The 19,428-nt window shown below is 38.7% G+C and overlaps 1 protein-coding gene across 3 annotated transcripts in view; it reads left to right on the top strand.

Annotated features, from left to right (window-relative positions):
- Window positions 1-19,428, top strand: part of CYP7B1 (cytochrome P450 family 7 subfamily B member 1) — a 175,379-nt gene that overhangs the window by 149,010 nt on the left and 6,941 nt on the right. For 2 of the 3 annotated variants that reach the window (XM_019421240.2, XM_019421242.2), the window contains exons 3-5: window positions 502-1,089; window positions 1,554-1,760; window positions 13,625-13,800. In XM_019421240.2, coding sequence (XP_019276785.1) covers window positions 502-1,089; window positions 1,554-1,760; window positions 13,625-13,800 — 971 coding nt within the window. Of the gene's footprint in view, window positions 1-501; window positions 1,090-1,553; window positions 1,761-13,624; window positions 13,801-18,511; window positions 18,656-19,428 lie in introns of all 3 variants that reach the window. The other variant, XR_002072933.2, reaches the window with a different exon arrangement.

Raw genomic sequence — 19,428 nt, 5'->3', positions numbered from 1 at the left:
TCGGTATTAGTGTTGCATCGAACATTAACTTGTGAGTACTGGCTTCATACCACATACTCATTTATCTGAGTTAAAGGTATTGTATCCAACCAAAGCTAAGAAGATACCAAGTATGAAATAGCTCTTTATGAAGTGTAAATAATAATTTGTTTGTTTGATGTTTGTTTTCTGTTTGTATTATTGTATGAGAAATGTTTAAGTCAAGAGATTCTGAGGATATTTCAAGGGTAGTTTAAATACTTGGGTACTTAATTAAAATAAGACAGTATCTTTTTAAAAGTCATTCAGAATTTAAGAATATTTAACTTAAAGCCTTTCCTACTATCTCCCGTTTTTAAAGGAAACAGGTATGGAATCTGAACAAAATGGATTTTTATTAAACTTTGCACCTTTCTAGATGTTGTTAAGGTCTTCCTAATTTTGATTAAAATATTTTCAAATTTCAGGTATATTGTGTGTTTTGCTACCAAAAGAGCTCATATTCTCATTTATTTCTTTTAGGAAAGTATATAACATTTATCCTGGATCCTTTTCAGTACCAGTCAGTGATGAAAAACCGCAAATTAAGCTTTCGAACATTTACTAATAAACTCTTAAGGAAAGCATTTTCAATCAAAAAGCTGGAAACCAATGATGACCTGAACGATGAACTTCACATCTGCTATCAACTTTTACAAGGGAAATCTTTGGACATACTCACAGAAAACATGATGCAGAATTTAAGACAAGTGCTTGAACTCCACCTACTAAAAGCCACAGATTGGGTCATGACACCGCTGTTGGCATTCTGCAACTCAGTGATGTTTGAGATCACATTTACAACCATATATGGAAAAAGTCTTGCTGGTGGTACGAAGAAATTTACTACTGAGCTAAGAGATGATTATTTAAAATTTGATGACAAATTCCCGTATTTAGTATCAGACATACCCATAGAGCTTCTAGGAAATGTCAAGTCTATTAGAAGGAAACTTATAAAAAACTTGACATCAGAACACTTAGCTAAGATACAAGGATGGTCAGAAGTTGTTCAAATGAGGCAAGATATCCTGGAGAAATACTATACGCTCGAGGACCTTGAAATAGGAGGTAAGAAACTTCTGGATGATTACTTGTCTAAAATAAAATAATTTACAATAGACCTTTGAAATAAAAAGACAAAATGGTGACCTTGAAAATTTTTATGCTCTTTCTAATTGGCTAATGATAAAATGTTTTACTCTGAAACAACCCTCTGTGATAATTGATTTTTTTTTTTTTTTTTTTGCTGAGGTGGTAAAACAAGATACTTAATGGTGATAATGAGAAAGAGTATAACTAAGCTGCATTTACTCCTCTTATCTCATCCCCCACCTCCCCACCCCCCACACGCACATTACATTTTAAACTATTCTCATTAAGCAGAAAATTAGACTTCAGAAGCCTATTGGTCCTCATTAGCATGCACTGATCCTTGGCTGGGTCTGTGTCCTAACATCTTTTAATTAGCACACTGCAAATCTAATCAGTGTAATAAACGCTATTAATCTTCCTTTTCACTTATTTTCTCCCAGCACATCATTTAGGCTTTCTCTGGGCCTCTGTGACAAACACTATTCCAACTATGTTCTGGGCGATGTATTACCTCCTACAGCACCCAGAAGCTATGGCAGTGCTGCGTGACGAAATTGACCATTTGCTGCAGTCAACAGGTCAAAAGAAAGGGTCTGGATTTCCCATCCACCTCACCAGAGAACAATTGGACAGCCTGGTCTACCTAGGTAATTTATTTTTATCTGTTATGAAGAAAAGAAGGTACCTCTCTGCAAACTCAGTTTATCACTCAAAGCTGTTTACCAAGAGGTGGAGGACACAGCTGCCTAATTGACATAATAACACCCATTTACATCAATTATAAATTATGTAGTTTATAGCTGTAGATACTCTCATTACATGTAAACATTAAGGCCTAGGTAATTAACTATGCAAGGTATGCAAAAGGCTAAACCAAAGCTTTGCAATTATTTGAAAAAAAAAGTTTATGCCTATTAAGTCATTTGATTCTGAGCATCTGTTGGTGTGCTAACGCTTTCTAAACACTGCTGCACTATCTTGACAAGAAAGGTATTTGGGGATTGAAAAAGAAAGTATTTCAGAAGGCAACTTGTGTACCAAATGTATTTATTCTTCCCTAAAATGGTATCTATATTTTAAGGCAGAGGTTAGGATGTTTTACACAGCTTGCAGTGTATGATTCTCAAGAACGTAGTAAAAGTGATTTCCACTGGAACTTCTTGACTTAAACATACTTGGGGGAGAGAAAAAGGAAGGAGGGAAGAAAAGGAAAGGGAGCCAGGAGGAAAAGAAGCAGCAGCAACTACTAATTACTCCATGTGAAATGTCAGTAGTTTATAAAATAATCACTGACTCATGAGATATGCATAGCCACTATTTCAAATATATTGGAGGTCAGGAGTGACTAGGTTCGTTTTCTATTTCTACATAGACGTGTACACCAGTGACATGAGCTTTCGATGACAATGGATTGCATTTTCCTTGACCAGTTTTGATAAGACACATCATATGTTTATGTGAATAAACTTTAACTCCCAAAGTTAAATTCCGTATCAATGAGTTATTCTCTGTCCCTTCTGTATTGATATTTCATCCTGTGGTATCCTTTACTGTACAATAACCCAAGTCCCTTTGGGCACAGGTAGGAATATGTCTTTATATGTATCCGTTGTTCCACTCCTGACAATGTAAGCAAGTATTTTAGCCTGTGTTGGCCTCAGTTTTTTATCTTTTAAATATGTTCCGGGTTCACATTTTTAAAAAGGTGGGGTGGCTCAGTCTGTTAAGCAACCAACTTCAGCTCCGGTCACGATCCCAACTGTTCATGAGTTCGAGCCCCGCGTCAGGCTCTATGCTGACAGCTCAGAGCCTGGAGCTGGCTTCCGATTCTGTCTCCCCTTCTCTCTGCCCCTCCCCTGCTTGCCCTCGGTCTCTCTTTCTCTCAAAAAATGAATATACATTAAAAAATAATAATAAAATAAATATGTTCCAGTTCTTTGATGGGAACTTCCGAGCGCAAAGAACTCACAGATCTTGAGTTGTGTTGACTTTTGGGCGATATTAAAAAGAATGGCCCTTGTGTTCTAAGAGACTGTTCCCACGGACTAGGCTCAGACCCATCAGAAGCAGTAGCGGGAAGCTTGTCTTGTACTGGCACTTGGTTAGCTTGTTCGATCAATTGGGAAAAATGTATCACCGTATAGTCTTTAGCATACATTATCCAAGTAATTTAGCATACATTATCCAAGTATTTTATATTTGCCTGGAGAAAGAAAGTAATCCCAACATTACCAAAATACAAATATTATTTTGGTCTTTGCAGAATTATTGGTGAACAAATCCAAAAAACAATGTGCATAAAATTCTGGGTAGTCACCTTCACATGGCTACACAGTATTTTCTGGGTAGATTTATAGATCTATGAAACTCAAGGTTGCTTTCCTATGTATTCCAGTAATTTCAGCGGCATTTTCTGAGTCAGATGATGGATACTGGGAAGTAAAGCAAATAAACTTAAAGGAATATGTGTTTATATTCTGTACACAGTTATTACTCTTAAATATTTAGTTGAAAGTCATCAATTCTCTTTTACTCTCGACATCTTGTTATTGAAAGAAAAGATAATTTTTTTCCCATTTTTATTTTTTAATTTATTTTTAATATGAAATTTATTGTCAAATTGGTTTCCATACAACACCCAGTGCTCATCCCAACAGGTGCCCTCCTCCATGCCCATCACCCACCCTCCCTTCCCTTCCACCCCCCATCAACCTTCAGTTTATTCTCAGTTTTTAAGATTCTCTTATGGTTTGGCTCTCTCCCTCTCTAACTTTTTTTTTCCTTCCCCCCCCCCCCATGGTTTTCTGATAAGTTTCTCAGGATCCACATAAAAGTGAAAACATATGTTATCTGTCTTTCTCTGTATGGCTTATTTCACTTAGCATCACACTCTCCAGTTCCATCCACGTTGCTACAAAAGGCCATAGTTCATTCTTTCTCATTACCCCATAGTATTCCATTGTGTATATAAACCATAATTTCTTTATCCATTCATCAGTTGATGGACATTTAGGCTCTTTCCATAATTTGGCTGCTGTTGAAAGTGCTGCTATAAACATTCGGGTACGTGTGCCCCTATGCATCAGCACTTCTGTATCCCTTGGGTAAATTCCTAGCAGTGCTATTGCTGGGTCATAGGGTAGATCTATTTTTAATTTTTTGAGGAACCTCCACACTGTTTTCCATAGTGGCTGCACCAGTTTGCATTCCCACCAACAGTGCAAGAGGGTTCCCGTTTCTCCACAACCTCTCCAGCATCTATAGTCTCCTGATTTGTTCATTTTGGCCACTCTGACTGGCGTGAGGTGATATCTGAGTGTGGTTTTGATTTGTATTTCCCTGATGAGGACTGATGTGAAAGAAAAGGTCATTTTAAAATTGTGACATTAAAGCAGAAATGTTTAAATTTATTTCATCAGAAGAAATGGCAAGTTCCAGATCTACAGTCTGGGTCCATTTAGGTCCATGGCTAGTGCTAGAGATTTTCATCCTTGGAGCCCTCATTAATTTACAGCTCACTTATCATCAACAGGTGAAAAACAGTTATTCTAAGAGAGTGTAGATCTACCTGGATAAAGGCAGAGCCTTCAGCAATCTAGAAAAGGTGGATCTCTGTTCATCGTGACCTCGGTTACCAGCAGAGGCCAGTGTTGTTCATTGCGAGAATTTAATCTTCTAGAAAATAGTGTGCATTTTTTCTTGCACGAGATAGACAGTTTGATGCAGATTGAAGCAAATTTTTACATGAATTAGTAACACAACAGATAACCTCTGCGTCTGGTCATAGTTCAATTGTGAATATTTCTCGATATGAATAGAGCATGAACTGTACATACAAAAGGAAGATTTACAGAATTAAATATTTACAATGTACCCCCTGATATGGGGTATATGTGTCTCCCCTTTCTCATGTGCTTAAGGACAGAGTTCTATATATTCTAAGTATATTTCTTTAAAAATAAATACATCTTGAATTTCTATTATTATAAGGAAAAAGATCACAAGGATGAAATGAATGCTACTATTTTTTTTTAACCAGGAAGAAGAAATTTTTTTTTAACCAGGAAGAAGAAATCTCTTTTAACAGAGATTTTGCATGTCAGCATACATTGATTATAAAGTAAGGTTGAAAAGAAAGTTAGAATGCCATAGAAATGAGTGCTTTATTCCTGAACAAAAATGATGTCTCTTGTTTAGAGTGATTATAGAAGACAGAGCCCAATGGGGCATGGGTTTATCATAATGCGAATCATTGTGCATATATTATTGACATTTGTGGCTCAATCCTCTAGGCCTTCCATGTATCAAATTTCCTCTGACATCAATATACACTTAATGTCAGCAAAAGTTAAAATATGTACCATAGATTTGGCTTTTAAGTACCAAGCCTGTTTAAGTAATTCAAAGCAATCATCTGTTGTAAGAGGTTGTGAGGGATTCATGCTTTTTTTCCAATGCTCTTGAGAATCTTTCTCTGAAACCATTCCACCTTTTTTTAGATAAAGAAAAACACAACTTTATGTTTTTGTATACTTATATAACTTATTATGAGGACTCTGCTTATCATGACTTCACCAAAATTTTATATCGATTGATGTTTAGTAAAGGTCTCTACAACAAAAGTTAAATATAAATTTAAAATAAGATAGTAAATGCAATGAGGCTCAAATAACAGCCAGTTGGGCCGAATCTCAATAGGAAGAATTGGTGATAGAATGGAAGTTTGAGAAACTCTGAGAGAAAAGTAAGAATTTTTCAGTTTTCCCAGAAAGAGAAACCTGGAGTGGAGGTAGGATTTAGACAGAGAAAGAAAAAAGAGAAAAGATGAGTCAGAGAGAAGAAAAAAGGTAATGCAAGGAGGGGAAAGATGCTCTCAAAATTGGAATTTTGACAAACGGAGAGCAAATAATCTCGCTGAATATTACCTCTTCTACATTTGCCTAAATAATGTATATAAATAACTTTAAAAGTATGGGTTCAATAAATGTTATCTATTGCTATCCCCAAAATGATATTTAACCTCAATGCCATCCCTGCAATGTTTATGTTGTTCTCTTCATTTTCAATTATTTGTGAATCAAACTGGTATCTAACTCACATCTACCTTACCCCGCAGGAGTGCTCTTTCTGTGCATCACACATGAAAGAACAAACATACTCTAGGTAAGAAGAACCTAAGTCAAAGTGGATTATAAGTTCTGACCTGAATAAGTGAATAACTCAGGTGTATTGCAGGCACCTAATTTTGTTCAATTACGTGTTCTGAAAATGAGAAAAGTTGCACCTGCAGCTGAAGTGAGGGTTATTGGAATAAAAGGAGGTGCTGTAAAACTAAAGCTCAGCAAAATGCCTAACAGTTTTTTAAAAGGAGACTGTATATTATAAAACCCCTAGAATTATGAGCCTGCAGTGAGTGATTCTCCAAAAAATTCTATCAAAACTTGCTAAACCCAATTAGTGAGGAGAAAGAAGCAGAAACAAAGAAATGATCAGTTGAAAAAAAAATAAAGATCCTTTAGTAACACATAATGATCATTAGACATAGTCCATGTTAAATGTATTAATGACTTCATAATTTCAAGGCAATTTTATGGACTCCTACATTTTCTCAGGTGATCTTTGCCAAAATACTGGGGGACTAGGGCAGCTCTTATGTTGCCATTATTTTTACAGAGGAGAAAATGTTCAAGGTGCTAAATAACCTGCCTAAGGTCACGGAGGTAAAGGGTTTTCTGGCCACATCCAACCTTTTTCCCTCAGACTTGTCTCATAGCAGAGCCCTCGGAGCCCTTTCTCATTGTCCGAACTGAGAGGGGAGAGGGATTCTTTGTGTCTTGATTCAGCAAAGCTAGCCATGATAAGCCCATGTACAAGATCAGAAAATGTGAGCAAGATAATGATAGAGTTAACTATATTTTTAATTTCCAGATGGAACAGTATGAATGGCAGTATTAACAACTATCATTTTCTTATGTGGTAGGCACTGTGCTACCTGCTTTACATATATTAGCTTTTTTAATTTAAAAGTACTATTATCTTCATTTAATTATTAGGTAACAAGATTCAGAAAGATTAGTTAACCAGCTCAACTCCTACAGCTAGGTATGTGGCAGAGCCAGAAATCGATGCCAGCTCTGACTTAAATGCTAACCCATAAATACTGTCACTTCTGGGGGAAAATGCTCTACAACTTTACCAGAGAACTTGACCACTCTTTTACAAGAATATGTATCACTAATTCTCAGATGCAGTTGGGTTTGAGGGTAATAATGGGGCTAGAGGTTCACATCAGAATTTGGGGGGTGTTTTTTTAAATAAAAATAGATATTTCATTTTAAAATAAATTTGCATTTACAGAAAAATTACAAAGGTGATAGCATTCCCATACACCTCCCCCCCCCCCCCCCACACACACACATACAGTTCTCCTTATCATTAACATCTTAGTGTGGTTATTTGTCACAATTGTGGGTGTTGTTTTGAAAACATTCATTCAGTATTAAAGATAATTGTGTATTTGAAAAATAATACATAATTTAAATTTTTATTTTTATTTATTTTTGAGAGAGAGAGAGAGACAGAGTGCCAGCGGGGGAGGGGCAGAGAGAGAGGGAGACAAAGAATCTGAAGCTGTCAACACAAAGCCTGACTCAGGGCTTGAACTCACAAGCCTTGAGATCATGACCTGAGCTGAAGTCGGACGCTTAACCGACTGAGCCACCGAGGCGCCCCCAAAATCATAAACAATTTAGACAGTAATAGTAAGGTTTAATAAAATCCTCTCTTCCGGTGGGGATAGTCTTCTTCATTTAGAAACTTCTAACTGGAGAAGGAAGGTGAGGTATCTTCCACAAAGGGTTACACCAGAAATCAGATAGTGAGATTTTCATAGGTAATATAAGGAAACATTGGTCAAAAAGTGAAAAAGACTGATCTGGATGTATATCAAATTTTCAGTTCAGCACAAAGCTAAGAGGGTTAGACAATATAATGAATACTGGAAACAGGAATTGAAAGGGAAACAATGAGAAGGCAAAATACTATACTTAGGTCAAAAATCAACCGCATAACAACAGGATGAGGAAATGTGTGGCTTAGCAGAATAGTTGAAAGCAGCCGTTCTTAAACTTGATTGTTCATTGGAATCATCTGGGGAGCTTTAAAAACTACTCATACCTGGTCCCACCCCCAGAGGTTCTGATTCCATTGGTCTGGAGTGCAGGCTGATGGCTTTAAAAGCTCCCCATGGGGGTTCTAAATGTGCAACCAAGGTAGAGGGTTCTAAATGTGCAACCAAGGTTCAAAACCACTCATTTAAAGGTTTAGTTAATGCAGTGGTTCTGATTCCATTGGTCTGGAATGGAACATTTATTTTTTTAATACCATTTCAGGTGGTTCTGATGGGCAGCCAGAGCTGATAACCTGTGGGGTATCACAAAGCTTAAGACAAGTCAGTGGTGATAGGATTTCAAAAATCTGTTGCTCCTCTGCTTCCGACAAAACATGAATAGAAGTCTGGTATGCAAGGTAAAGAAAGTAGTTCCTTTCCACGTTCCTAATTGAAACACCACACCCAATTCTGCCACACTTTTAGAGGCACATTGATTAATTGAATTCATCTAGGATGCCAAGAGACTGAGGCCATGTCATCCCTGACACACAATTTAAAAACATGATTGGGGCGCCTGGGTGGCTCAGTCGGTTGAGCGTCCGACTTTGGCTCAGGTCATGATCTCACGGTTCTTGTGGGTTCGAGCCCTGCATCAGGCTCTGTGGTGACAGATCAGAGCTGGAGCCTGCTTCAGATTCTGTGTCCCCCTCTCTCTCTGCCCCTCCCCTGCTTGTGCTCTGTCTCTTTCTGTCTCTCAGAAATAAATAAATGTAAAAAAAATAATATAAAAATAAAAAGAACATGATGGTTGTCTTTTTTTTTTTAATGTTTGTTTATTTTTGAGAGCGAGAGAGAGCCCAAGCAGAGGAGGGTCAGAGAGAGAGGGAGACACAGAATCTGAAGCAGGCTCCAGGCTCTGAGCTGTCAGCACAGAGCCTGACGTGGGGCTCATTTGAGAACTCGGGAACGGTGAGATCATGACCTGAGCCACCAGGTACCCCATTTGTCTTTAAATATTTTTAAAGGGCTAATGTGTGGAAGAGGAATTTGATTTTTTTTTTTTTTTTGCCTTTATGTTTCCAGGACTTTATGAATGCCATCTTTAGAGGTGTCTGCTCAGAAATTGTGCAGAATCTTCTCTAGAATCTTGCCCCACATTCCTGTTTATACGCACTTCCCAACTTTGAACTACCCAGATTGCAGTGTCCATGAAGGCCAAACCATGAAGGCCAAGAAAACCGTGTTTCCTTTTTTTTTTTTTCCTGGCAGCAGTGGTCCACTGCCCTGAGCAGAGTAGGACCTTCGTAAACATTTATTGAACAAATGAATGTTGAATTTACATTTCCACATTTTAGCAGAAAACCAAATGTTGTGTCTTCAGTGCAGAGTGAAAGTAGACATTTGTACCAATTCAGACATACTGCTAACTTGATTTAAAATATATTAAGCAGTTGTTGAGCCCAAAATTAGCTATCTGCTTCAAGTGATCTGATTACTGCAATTTCTAATTTACCTTCTTACCTGTCTTGAAGGCAGTTATGTAAAAATGGACACACACACACACCCGGAGCCTCACTCCATTTCTTCATACCTTCCGGAACACTGCCTGCAGATCCTCCTGTCCCCCCTTCTCATACACCTTTGTAAGACCGCCCAAGTGTTCAGCCCCAGTGGACTGTGGCAGGGGCTGGCTGTCCATTTCACTCCAGCCATCACTGCTATCCACGGATCACCATGGCTAATCAGACTGTGTGACAGTCTGCACCGATCATTAAGATGACCCAAATTAACAGCCTGGCCATGTCACAGTACATTCATTCCACATATACAGACATGGCCTAAGTGTGAGGCAGAAACTTGGATGTGCTTATTTGTGTTTGCATCGTTACATGCATTATTGATTGTCATGAGCTGCTTCAGCACTTTAAATCTGCAAATGAGAATCATCTGTCAATTATTACAGCCAGAATTGAGATCTGAGGGCAAAAGAGAAAGTGTGTATGCCTCTTCCTACCAGCAGTTCCTCTCATTTGCCATTTTCCTTCACAGTTACGTGGTAAAGCATCTTAGCTCAACACATTCCCCAGCTTCTGCTTAAGAGGGATACTTAATCAGAATATTTTTAGCTCCTGAAAAGAGAAACAAATCTCTCCTAGCCAGGTGAAGGAGGTGGTTCAGGCTCTGCACTGTAAGTTCATGGTGGGAATTCTGTAATCCAATTTCGTGGCGTGAACTGGTCAGTAAAGCTCAGTTCTTAATAAAACACAGGCAGCCTGATCTTAATCACAATCGAATCGTTGGCACCTTGTGGTGCCTGGTGTAAATTATCCCCAAAATATTTGCATTCTCGATAGCCATTTCTCCACAATGCATTTCAGAAGTAGAGGGTCCTATTACCTGCTAAATGTTAGTATAAATTAACAATCCATTATGCACAATAAGTTTTATAAAACATTTACAGATAGAGATCATGTTTAATTAAAATTAACTTGCGTACGAAAGCCAAGTGCACTAATGATCACAATGACCTTTTATTACCTACAGTCCCTTGTTTTGGCTGGATGATTGACAGCTTGCTGTTTGGCTACCATGTTGAATTTCAGCTGACAAGACTTTTCATTTTAACTCAATTTGCCCGCCGATCACAAGCTGGTGGCAGGCCAGACCCAAGTCACCCAGCTTTGCCTCAGCAGCTTGCTCTACTTCTCATTAGTACGCATTTATTCAGTGGAAATTGGAAGACAAATGCTTGAAGGCATGTGAACTAAGTATAGCAAATTAGGTTTAAAGACTGAATATTTATAAGTATATGGAAAGTTTTTTTTTTTTTTTTTAATTCTAGAGCGAATTGAGAACTGAGTGCTAGCTTTGGTATAAAAGAAATGACGATAGAAGGGGGGAAGGAAGATTCTAAGAATAACAATACTATAAGCTTTTTCTTTCCATTTTGGAAATCTGCAAAATCTCTCTGACAACACCTTATCAAATACCAACCTGGCCTCTCTTTCGTGGAGTGCTTGCACAATGAAGTTTAACACCTCGTGTGTGAGAAGGAGGAAAAAAATGAGGGTCATGTTCATTTGTTGCTTGGTTATCCCTTGGTATGTTTTAAATTGCCTTGTTTGTTCGGCACTAGCACAGAAACAGATGTTGCTCTACCGTGCAGGATAATTTACTGTACCTCCTGGTGCAGCATGGAAGTCCTCCCAGGGCCCAGCTGGTCCGTCAGTGGCACTGGCTGGTGTCTGCTCAACTATGACAACTACAAGTCAAGGCTGCAATTTTTTTATTGTGCAGTTGTCATTCTTCTCAACATATAGCTCTGCCTGCATTCTTACAGGGGCTGGTGGGAAAGCTGCTGGCTTTTGTGTCTGTGTGTTGTGACACAGAGCCACGGAAGCTCTCCTCTCCATTGTTGATAATAATGCAACTCATTACTTTTGTCATCTAATGATTATCAGCATGATCGCTCAGAGCGATGGCCAACCTCGTCTTGCGCACATAACTGGTACTGGAAGGTAAAACAGATTTGTCATTTACGATCTGACCGCTAAGCCACACTTTGTGCTCCATTATTGTGATTAACTTCTGCATAAGATATGCTTGCCCAATTGTCATTTGTGATACTGCAGTGGGCGCAAGCTGCCATGTTTCCCTCGAGCACATCGGCCAATCGGATGTGACCGTGTCGTTTGGACTGGTAAATGCCTGCCCTGTTACAGAGCCGCCCCACAATTATTTTTGCTTTTGTCTTTCTTCTTCCCACACCCCTACTGGACTTGTTGGGTGAACCTCACTGCTACATATGTCAGCTACCGTTTCACACCACAAGCCAAAATGATGCTACTCTGCTCTTGAGCCAATGGAGCCAGCAGCAGTACATGGGAAGCCGACCCTTGCTTTTCAGCACAGAAATGTTGGTCAGTGGTGTCCTGCCGGCTGAAATCCGCCGTGTCAGGTGCCTTGTGGCTATCTGCGGTAGAGTCCATGTTCCAAAACCAAAGTTCTTTTCTGGCCTCATCACCAACAAACCGATTTGACTCTGCCTGATTATAATAACGAAGGCAGTCCAAAAGAATATGCACTGCCTCACTGTATGTCACATTGAATCACCACACTGGCCACACAGAGCTGACCGCAGCCTCATTTCTTCAGACAAATGCATGCTTAGGGAAAAACATCCTGGGAGAAGGCACCCAAAGCTACTTGATATCCTTGTGCAAGCTGTGTGTAGATTTAAGTTTTAGTGAAATAGCATTTATTTTTATTTTTTAGCGGATGCAAGCCCTCACTGACCAGTGCATTGCTATAATCTCATAACAGAGTACTCTATGTTGCAGAGCTTTGTTGAACACTGAGAAATTGGGATGTGTGTGTGTGTATGTATGTGTGTGTGTGTGTGTGTGTGTGTGATTCTAAATTGCAAACCATAAACACAACCATTTGTTACCATGTGAAAGGGGACAAATGCTCAATTTGGAGCTCTTTTTCACATTGCTGATTAGAAAGAATCAAGCTTTATATTCTAGGACCCATTCACGCTGGTGAAAACATAGTCAGTTTTGATTATGAAGGCAGAGATGCAGACCTAGACAGGAGCTACATGCTGATATGCATGCTATCAGAATGATTTATGCAAATTATGCATATTATTCCCAAAGGAATTCCTCCTCAAACTGCCAGGATAAATTGCCGGAAATTAGCCATAAAATCTGTCGTGCTAGGAGCAAAAGGTGAAGGCCACTGGGAAAGCAAGGACATTCAGCTTCTGGAATCTTCCAGGTTAGGATGGTGACTGTTATTTTCCCTGGATGCTGAGGGAAATACGGTTTTCTTCTGAATCCTATAAAAGTCTTTTTACTTTGAAATTTTTCCAACAAATGCTGACCCACATTTTATTTACAGCTAGCATAAAAGATATTAAGTGTTAAGCCATCGCAGAAAGCACTACTACAATTACTTTACTATGAACTACCTAAGTGGTTGTTAACTGTCCAAGCCTGGTTTTAAAGAGGTAGCTGTTCTAAAGGTTGGTGAAATAACCCACCAGCACCATACTTGAACGGGCATATGGTTTTAATGTCCAAAGGATATACCTATAACACAGCATTCCTCTCTTACAAACCTTTCCTTCCTACAAAAAGCCTAGTTAATGGCTCTCTGCCCAAGTACACCACTGTTGCCTTCTGTGATTAGGGCCAGGTCACAGCTATCTCCCCTGCCTCTTCCTCACTCTGGCCATGAAAGGCCACCATGGCTACCTCTTGGTGCTCAACAGATCTGATTACGAAAGGGCTTTGTTTTCAATCAAAGCTATTGGTAATGAGCTTAATGGCAATTGAGTGCACTGTTCAGGAGCAGTTGTATTTTAATAAGCTGTTGCTTGCTTGTGTCCTTCAGAAAGCACCATTCTCGAGGTTTTACGACTATGCTCATTCTCAAGCATCTTCCGTTTTGTTCAAGAAGATTTGACTATACATTCAGAGCCGCAGGACTACTGTCTGCGAAAGGGGGACTTGGTCGCCATCTTTCCTCCGGCCTTACACTATGACCCGGAAATCTTTGAAGCTCCAGAGGTAAACACGCATCATTGCTACTTCTTAGATAACTGCAAGCACATTCCTCTTCCTCTTCCTTATACTCTTTTTTTTTTTTTTTTTTTTTTTTTTTGAGAGCGAGAGCGTGAACAGGGAAAGGGGCAGAGGGATAGGGGCCTCATACTCTCTTTCTGTAGCTTGCTTCTTCCACCTTGTCCCAGAAGGAATTTGAGATGGATTGATGACTTCTTTTCTTCTAACAATGGGAAAGTTTTCCTGTTTACTGAAGTGTTTCCTAAGTATCTCTCTTTCAAAGGTTTTGTGATCTACAAATAGAAATAGAATGATGAGACTAAATGCTACCTTCTTCAAACAAAATAGGCATGGTACCTTGCCTATCGTTACCTGTAGGCCAAAAAAATATGTTTTGCCTGGCAGAGAATTATTGAAAACCGTAGAGGGCTAACTGTTGACAGGTGGCTTAGAGAATAAATGATAATGACTGTTTTGCTAAGTGTTTCCAGAGTGGGGTTGACTGTCCCAGAATCAAATACCATCACTGCCATAGTTAAGCCCATATACTTTTTCACCTCTTACCAAAGGTGTATGCCCCTTTTTGATAAATCAGGATGGCATTACGAACTTCAGATTGTAAAGCTGCTGCTCACGGGTGAAGCTCTGAGGGTAATTGTGTCATCTCCTTGTATTTTTTTCTGAAGCTGGAGTTAATGAATATCAAAGACTGGAAATTAATCCACCCTGGCTCATCCCTTAATACCACTTCAGAGGTTCACCACCTGCATGCAAATTGAATGCGGTCATATTCTGCCTGTGTGTCTCATGAAGTAATGGTGTTGCCATAGTGGTTTTTGTATATAAAGTACTATTTTTGAAAGGTGAACTTCTGTGCTTTTTTTGGGCAGTTTATAGCTGGACCACTTTAAAACCCAGTTTCTAAGTTAGAGGTTTGCAGCCAGGCTAGATCAAAGTATTGTTGAGTTTTGGAAATTAATAAGAAGAGGATAGACTCCAACTACGATGCAAAAAGTGCATCTATTTAATCAGCAAAGGCAAAATGTTTTACGTGAGAGGGAAAGTGTGCATATGATTTCTATGTGTTTCAGAAGAAGAGGCAATATATAAATGGTGACAGCAAATCAGAAGTAGGGTATTAGTGAGTGAGTGAGCATTCTGCAGACAACTAGCTTTGTCTCCACATGTGTAAATATCAAAAAAAGAATATCAACACATAGATATTCAGTAAATAGGGCAAATAATAACTAATCTCGGAAAAATATTTTTAAATTTTGTTTCTGTCTGTAGTTTCTTTTCTTTATTTAAATTGTGTTTATTATATTCATTATGTGACTGTTCTACTAGTCATTAAGTTTACCATTCATATCTTGATAATAAAATCAACATTAAAGTTATCAACAAATAATAAATGTTTACCAAATTACCACCATTAACTAGCTATTTTTTTTTTGCCAACATTACTTTCTTGAAATTAGTTGTGGAATGCTGGTCATTATTGACACAGAAAAATGTATGGTTCAGAACCATTTTTATATTATTCGGCAAGGTCTTAATCATTCATTCTGTAAACACTTACTGAGCACCTACCACTATCAGGCATATAGATTTATTCCTGTCATTTTTATCAACTTAGAATGACAGTAAGAGATGCTGTAGATGCTCATAGAACAGATATTCGTATGAAACTACCATCCACTGACAGTAAAAAAAGAGAAGAAAATCCTGGGAAATTCTGTCCCTGGCCATTTGTCACTAAGAGCACTGGCCCAGAAGCTCTTCAGAGGCTCATATTCCTTACTGCCTTTTGTGCCCTGTAGATCTTGAATGGGAAGACCCGGCCTTAGATATAGAAAACAGACAATAGCTGTTAGGCCAGAAACTTGAAGAAGACTCGCTCCAAATATAAGTATAGTTATTCTTGGAGGACACAGAGACTGAAGAGTCTTAGCAGAGCATAGGTTTTCCTACCCAATGAGGCATGGTTTCAGGATGTTCAAGCCCAAGAGACTCGAGAATATTACATTCCAAAAACAGTCCATTGTCTTCCTTCATACACCTCTCTACTCCTGGAATGTTCCTCCTTACTTGTCCACTCAAGAGGTTCCAGATTACTCCACAAGAATCACCCTTAATCACCTCTTCTTTGGCAGTGTTCCTGATTCCCACCTCATTCCTCGGGGAATTTGCCATTGCCCACTGTGGGGTCTGTTGTACTTTGTTATAGTGCATACCACCTGCTGCTTTCCAATTACTTGTTTATTTGTCTGTGCTCCCATATGCTGTAAGCTCCAGAAGGGGAAAGACCACATCATTGCCTTCTGTGCATTCTCAGTACCTCGCACATGAGGGTGTCCACAGGGTGAATAAATAAGGGGATGCTGGGATGGATGAATATTCTGAAAGTGAAAACATACTTAAGTTAAAATATTAAATCAGAATCAATATTACATATTCAAATATGCATCTAACTAGAACAAATGGATGCAGTGTCTTGTGTATAAATGTAGCAAGACTATCAGGGGTGGTAAGAACTATGGAGAATGGAGATCCCAAGAGGCATCTAAATAAAACCATTTGTTTACTTCTGAACTAACATTCAGCTCTTACAAGCATGTAGACCTGGCATGGCTGAGGCCTTTAAAAAAGTAATAAATTTTTTTTTAAACTCAGAAAATAGACTTTTGGGTAAAGTTAAGAATTTTTAAATTTTTGGAAAAATAATGTTTAAAAACACAACACGGACTAAACAAAAAGTGTTTGGTACCTAACTGGGTCTACAAGCTACCAATGTGTAACTTCTGTGTGAAGAATTATTCTTTTCCTGAATATTGGTTGCTTAGTTTATTGGAGCAAAGTCTGTTGGTTGGTTTTTTTGTGGCCAGAGGTGGTGAGGTACAAAAGGAAGCCTGGGGACACAACTGAGTGATAGGGAAGAAACAGCAAACACTTAAGGTAGTAGTAACACTTTATCGCAACCACGTCGCCTCCTAAAGTAAGGTAACAGTGAAGAAAAACAAAGTAATTACAAAGCCATTGGAGCACACCCAAAGCTCTGAGGCTGAAAGACCTTATTTGACCTCATTCTCAGAGGTGTAGGGATTATACAGTGATAAACGAATTTGAAAGCCCTTGTATAAATTCTGAATCACTGTTAAAACTGTTGTATTGATTATTCTGATTATTGTCATTATTCTACAAATATACTGGCCATAACAGATGAAGACGTACTCTAATATTTTGTCTGTATCTCACGTTGGTATAGAGATGATGCCATCCGTATACTTCAAGGAAACACATGTATACTGAGCATGTGTGATGCCAAAAGCACTGCGATGGGCGTAATGAGTGACCGAGAAATTTAAAAGCCTCTTGTCTTTAAGAGCGCAGAGTGTAGGGAACTGGCCTTATCGTATGGCTGTGTTCTCAGAGCTAGGTGCCTCATGTTGAGAGGGTTTCTGCCATACCAGTACATTGGCCTTCATACCTACTGTGTTGGAACCAGGGTGTGCTGCCAGCACGGCACTCTGAAAAGCCATAATTTTGTCAATTATTGCGATACAAATACTCCCACATGGCTGATTTCACGTTGCTAATATGAAGACCCTAAACACAAAGCTGGGAAGAGATATGCACACTCTCTCAACCTAGTATAAATTAATTGGAACCCAAGTTATGGGGATAAAAAGAACTCTGTCGTCTTGCTCCCAGGAGTACTGACTATGAAGCTGGGGCAAGAGTCCAGGCCCTTAGTCATCCACTCAAAGCACTGGCAGTTTTTATTTTAAGAAATCATATCTTTTCTCTAATCTGGATTCCTATACCCAAAATGATTGAGTGAATACAAAATCTGATTGTATTGTATGTCACCTACCTCAACAAGACTACATTTTATTTTCAACTTCAATGTTTCACATACGGGGAAGTGCTCAAAAAAATCTCTTAAACTCAACTGAACACAATATTTGGAGAATACCAATGAGAGAGTTCAATGGTCCTCAGTCACTTGCACCAAAACTGTTTTCTGTCTAGAAAATTGTATCGTCTATCCATTATTGATTTCTAGTACTATTATACCATTCTCTATTTGTGAACACTGAATATTCATCTATGCTTCATTCTCTACATGTTTATTTACTCTTTCAATATCTGTGTTTTCTTCAAAAGCTTGAAGATTGATTTTAAAATATACTTTAATCATGTGTTTATTCATTAATTCAACAAACATATATGGAACCTCTACTATGTGCATAGCACTATGTTGGGTGCTTCGAAAATACAGAGATCAATAAGACAGCGTAACAACTCCAATCTCCTGAGATTTCTTGGCTCTACCATTCCTGTGGGTTAGCTCCATTTTCAGCCTGGTGGCCACAGCAGTTATAACTATTCACATATAGGTGGGTCCAGAAGGGAAGCGGTGAGTAAACATTTGTTTTTTTTTTTTCTTCACAAGAAAGGCACTTCTATCAGATGTCCTCACAGTTGTTACCCCTGTAGCACTTGTCCACACACCCTATCCTAAATCTGTCAGTGGCCACAGCCATGTGATTACCATGATGGATGCCTAGACAAACCTCAGCAGAAGAAAGATGTTCAGAAGTCAACCACAGAATGATTAGAGAAGTAAGGGGAATTACAGTGTCATACCTTTTTAAAAATGATTTCTCTATTCTCATCCACTTAATTATTATTGCATTTAATTAACCTTCTTTAGTTGTGAAGTGCTGACCTATTATGGTTACTGCAAAGAGTTTAAGTCAACATGATGAATCCTGTATTTAAGTTGTTCCAAATGAATGTGTGTATCTTGAGTTCTTCACACTTTGTTCTTTGTCACTGTGACCCCAGAATATTACAGGTGAGACTATTATACCCCTTCTCGTTTTGGTAAAAACCAGACCATCTCTCTAGTATCTGCTATGGGCCTTTCCTAATATTGGTTTCTGCTCTAGTTCCCCATGCCCTGACAATGGAAAACAAACTGAAAATAAATTTTAACTCAAAAATATACCTATGCCCATGTGTCCTTTGAGCCTGGTGGTAGTAACAGAACAACAGAAGTTGGCCTTTTCTCTTCTTGTTTAATAATATAAACAACTAAATAAGAATTCCTATGATGTTTAGTATAAGGAAATTTAATAGAAGGTGGTAGAAAACTAGAAGAGTATCATTGCTGATTGACTAGAAATTTGAGGGAATTGAACGTGAACACCACCTGCAGGTCACAGGGCTGGGCAGCACATTATATGTTTGCCCCTCTGGCCTCTCGGAGGGGAGCACATTCACTTTCACAAGGAAGAACAGAACAGCCATGAAGTAAAGCAATTATTGGCTTATTTATATAATCTGGACACTATGAAGTTGTAACCCAAGCTAACTGTTCCTTTTGTACTTCCTGCCTTAGATAGTGCAGGTACAGTGAGACCTTTTCCAACAAATCATCTCATGAGTAAATTAACGTGAACTGACTTGGCTATGTGAGAAGCTCTTGTGGAGGGTTCTCTCCTCAGATTGGTCAGTGAGAAGGAAGAAGCGGCAGTCCTAAACTCAGGCAAGCAGGCTTGGGCACCAGTAATGGAAAAAGTCGTCGGGAGAGAGTACCGTATTGTAACTCTTTCTCCAGGAACAAAA

The sequence above is a fragment of the Panthera pardus genome, unplaced genomic scaffold, assembly GCF_024362965.1.
Source record: "Panthera pardus isolate Hobbes unplaced genomic scaffold, ASM2436296v1 HiC_scaffold_7, whole genome shotgun sequence".
Taxonomy (NCBI): Eukaryota; Metazoa; Chordata; class Mammalia; order Carnivora; family Felidae; genus Panthera; species Panthera pardus.
This window is presented reverse-complemented; position numbering and strand designations above follow the sequence as displayed.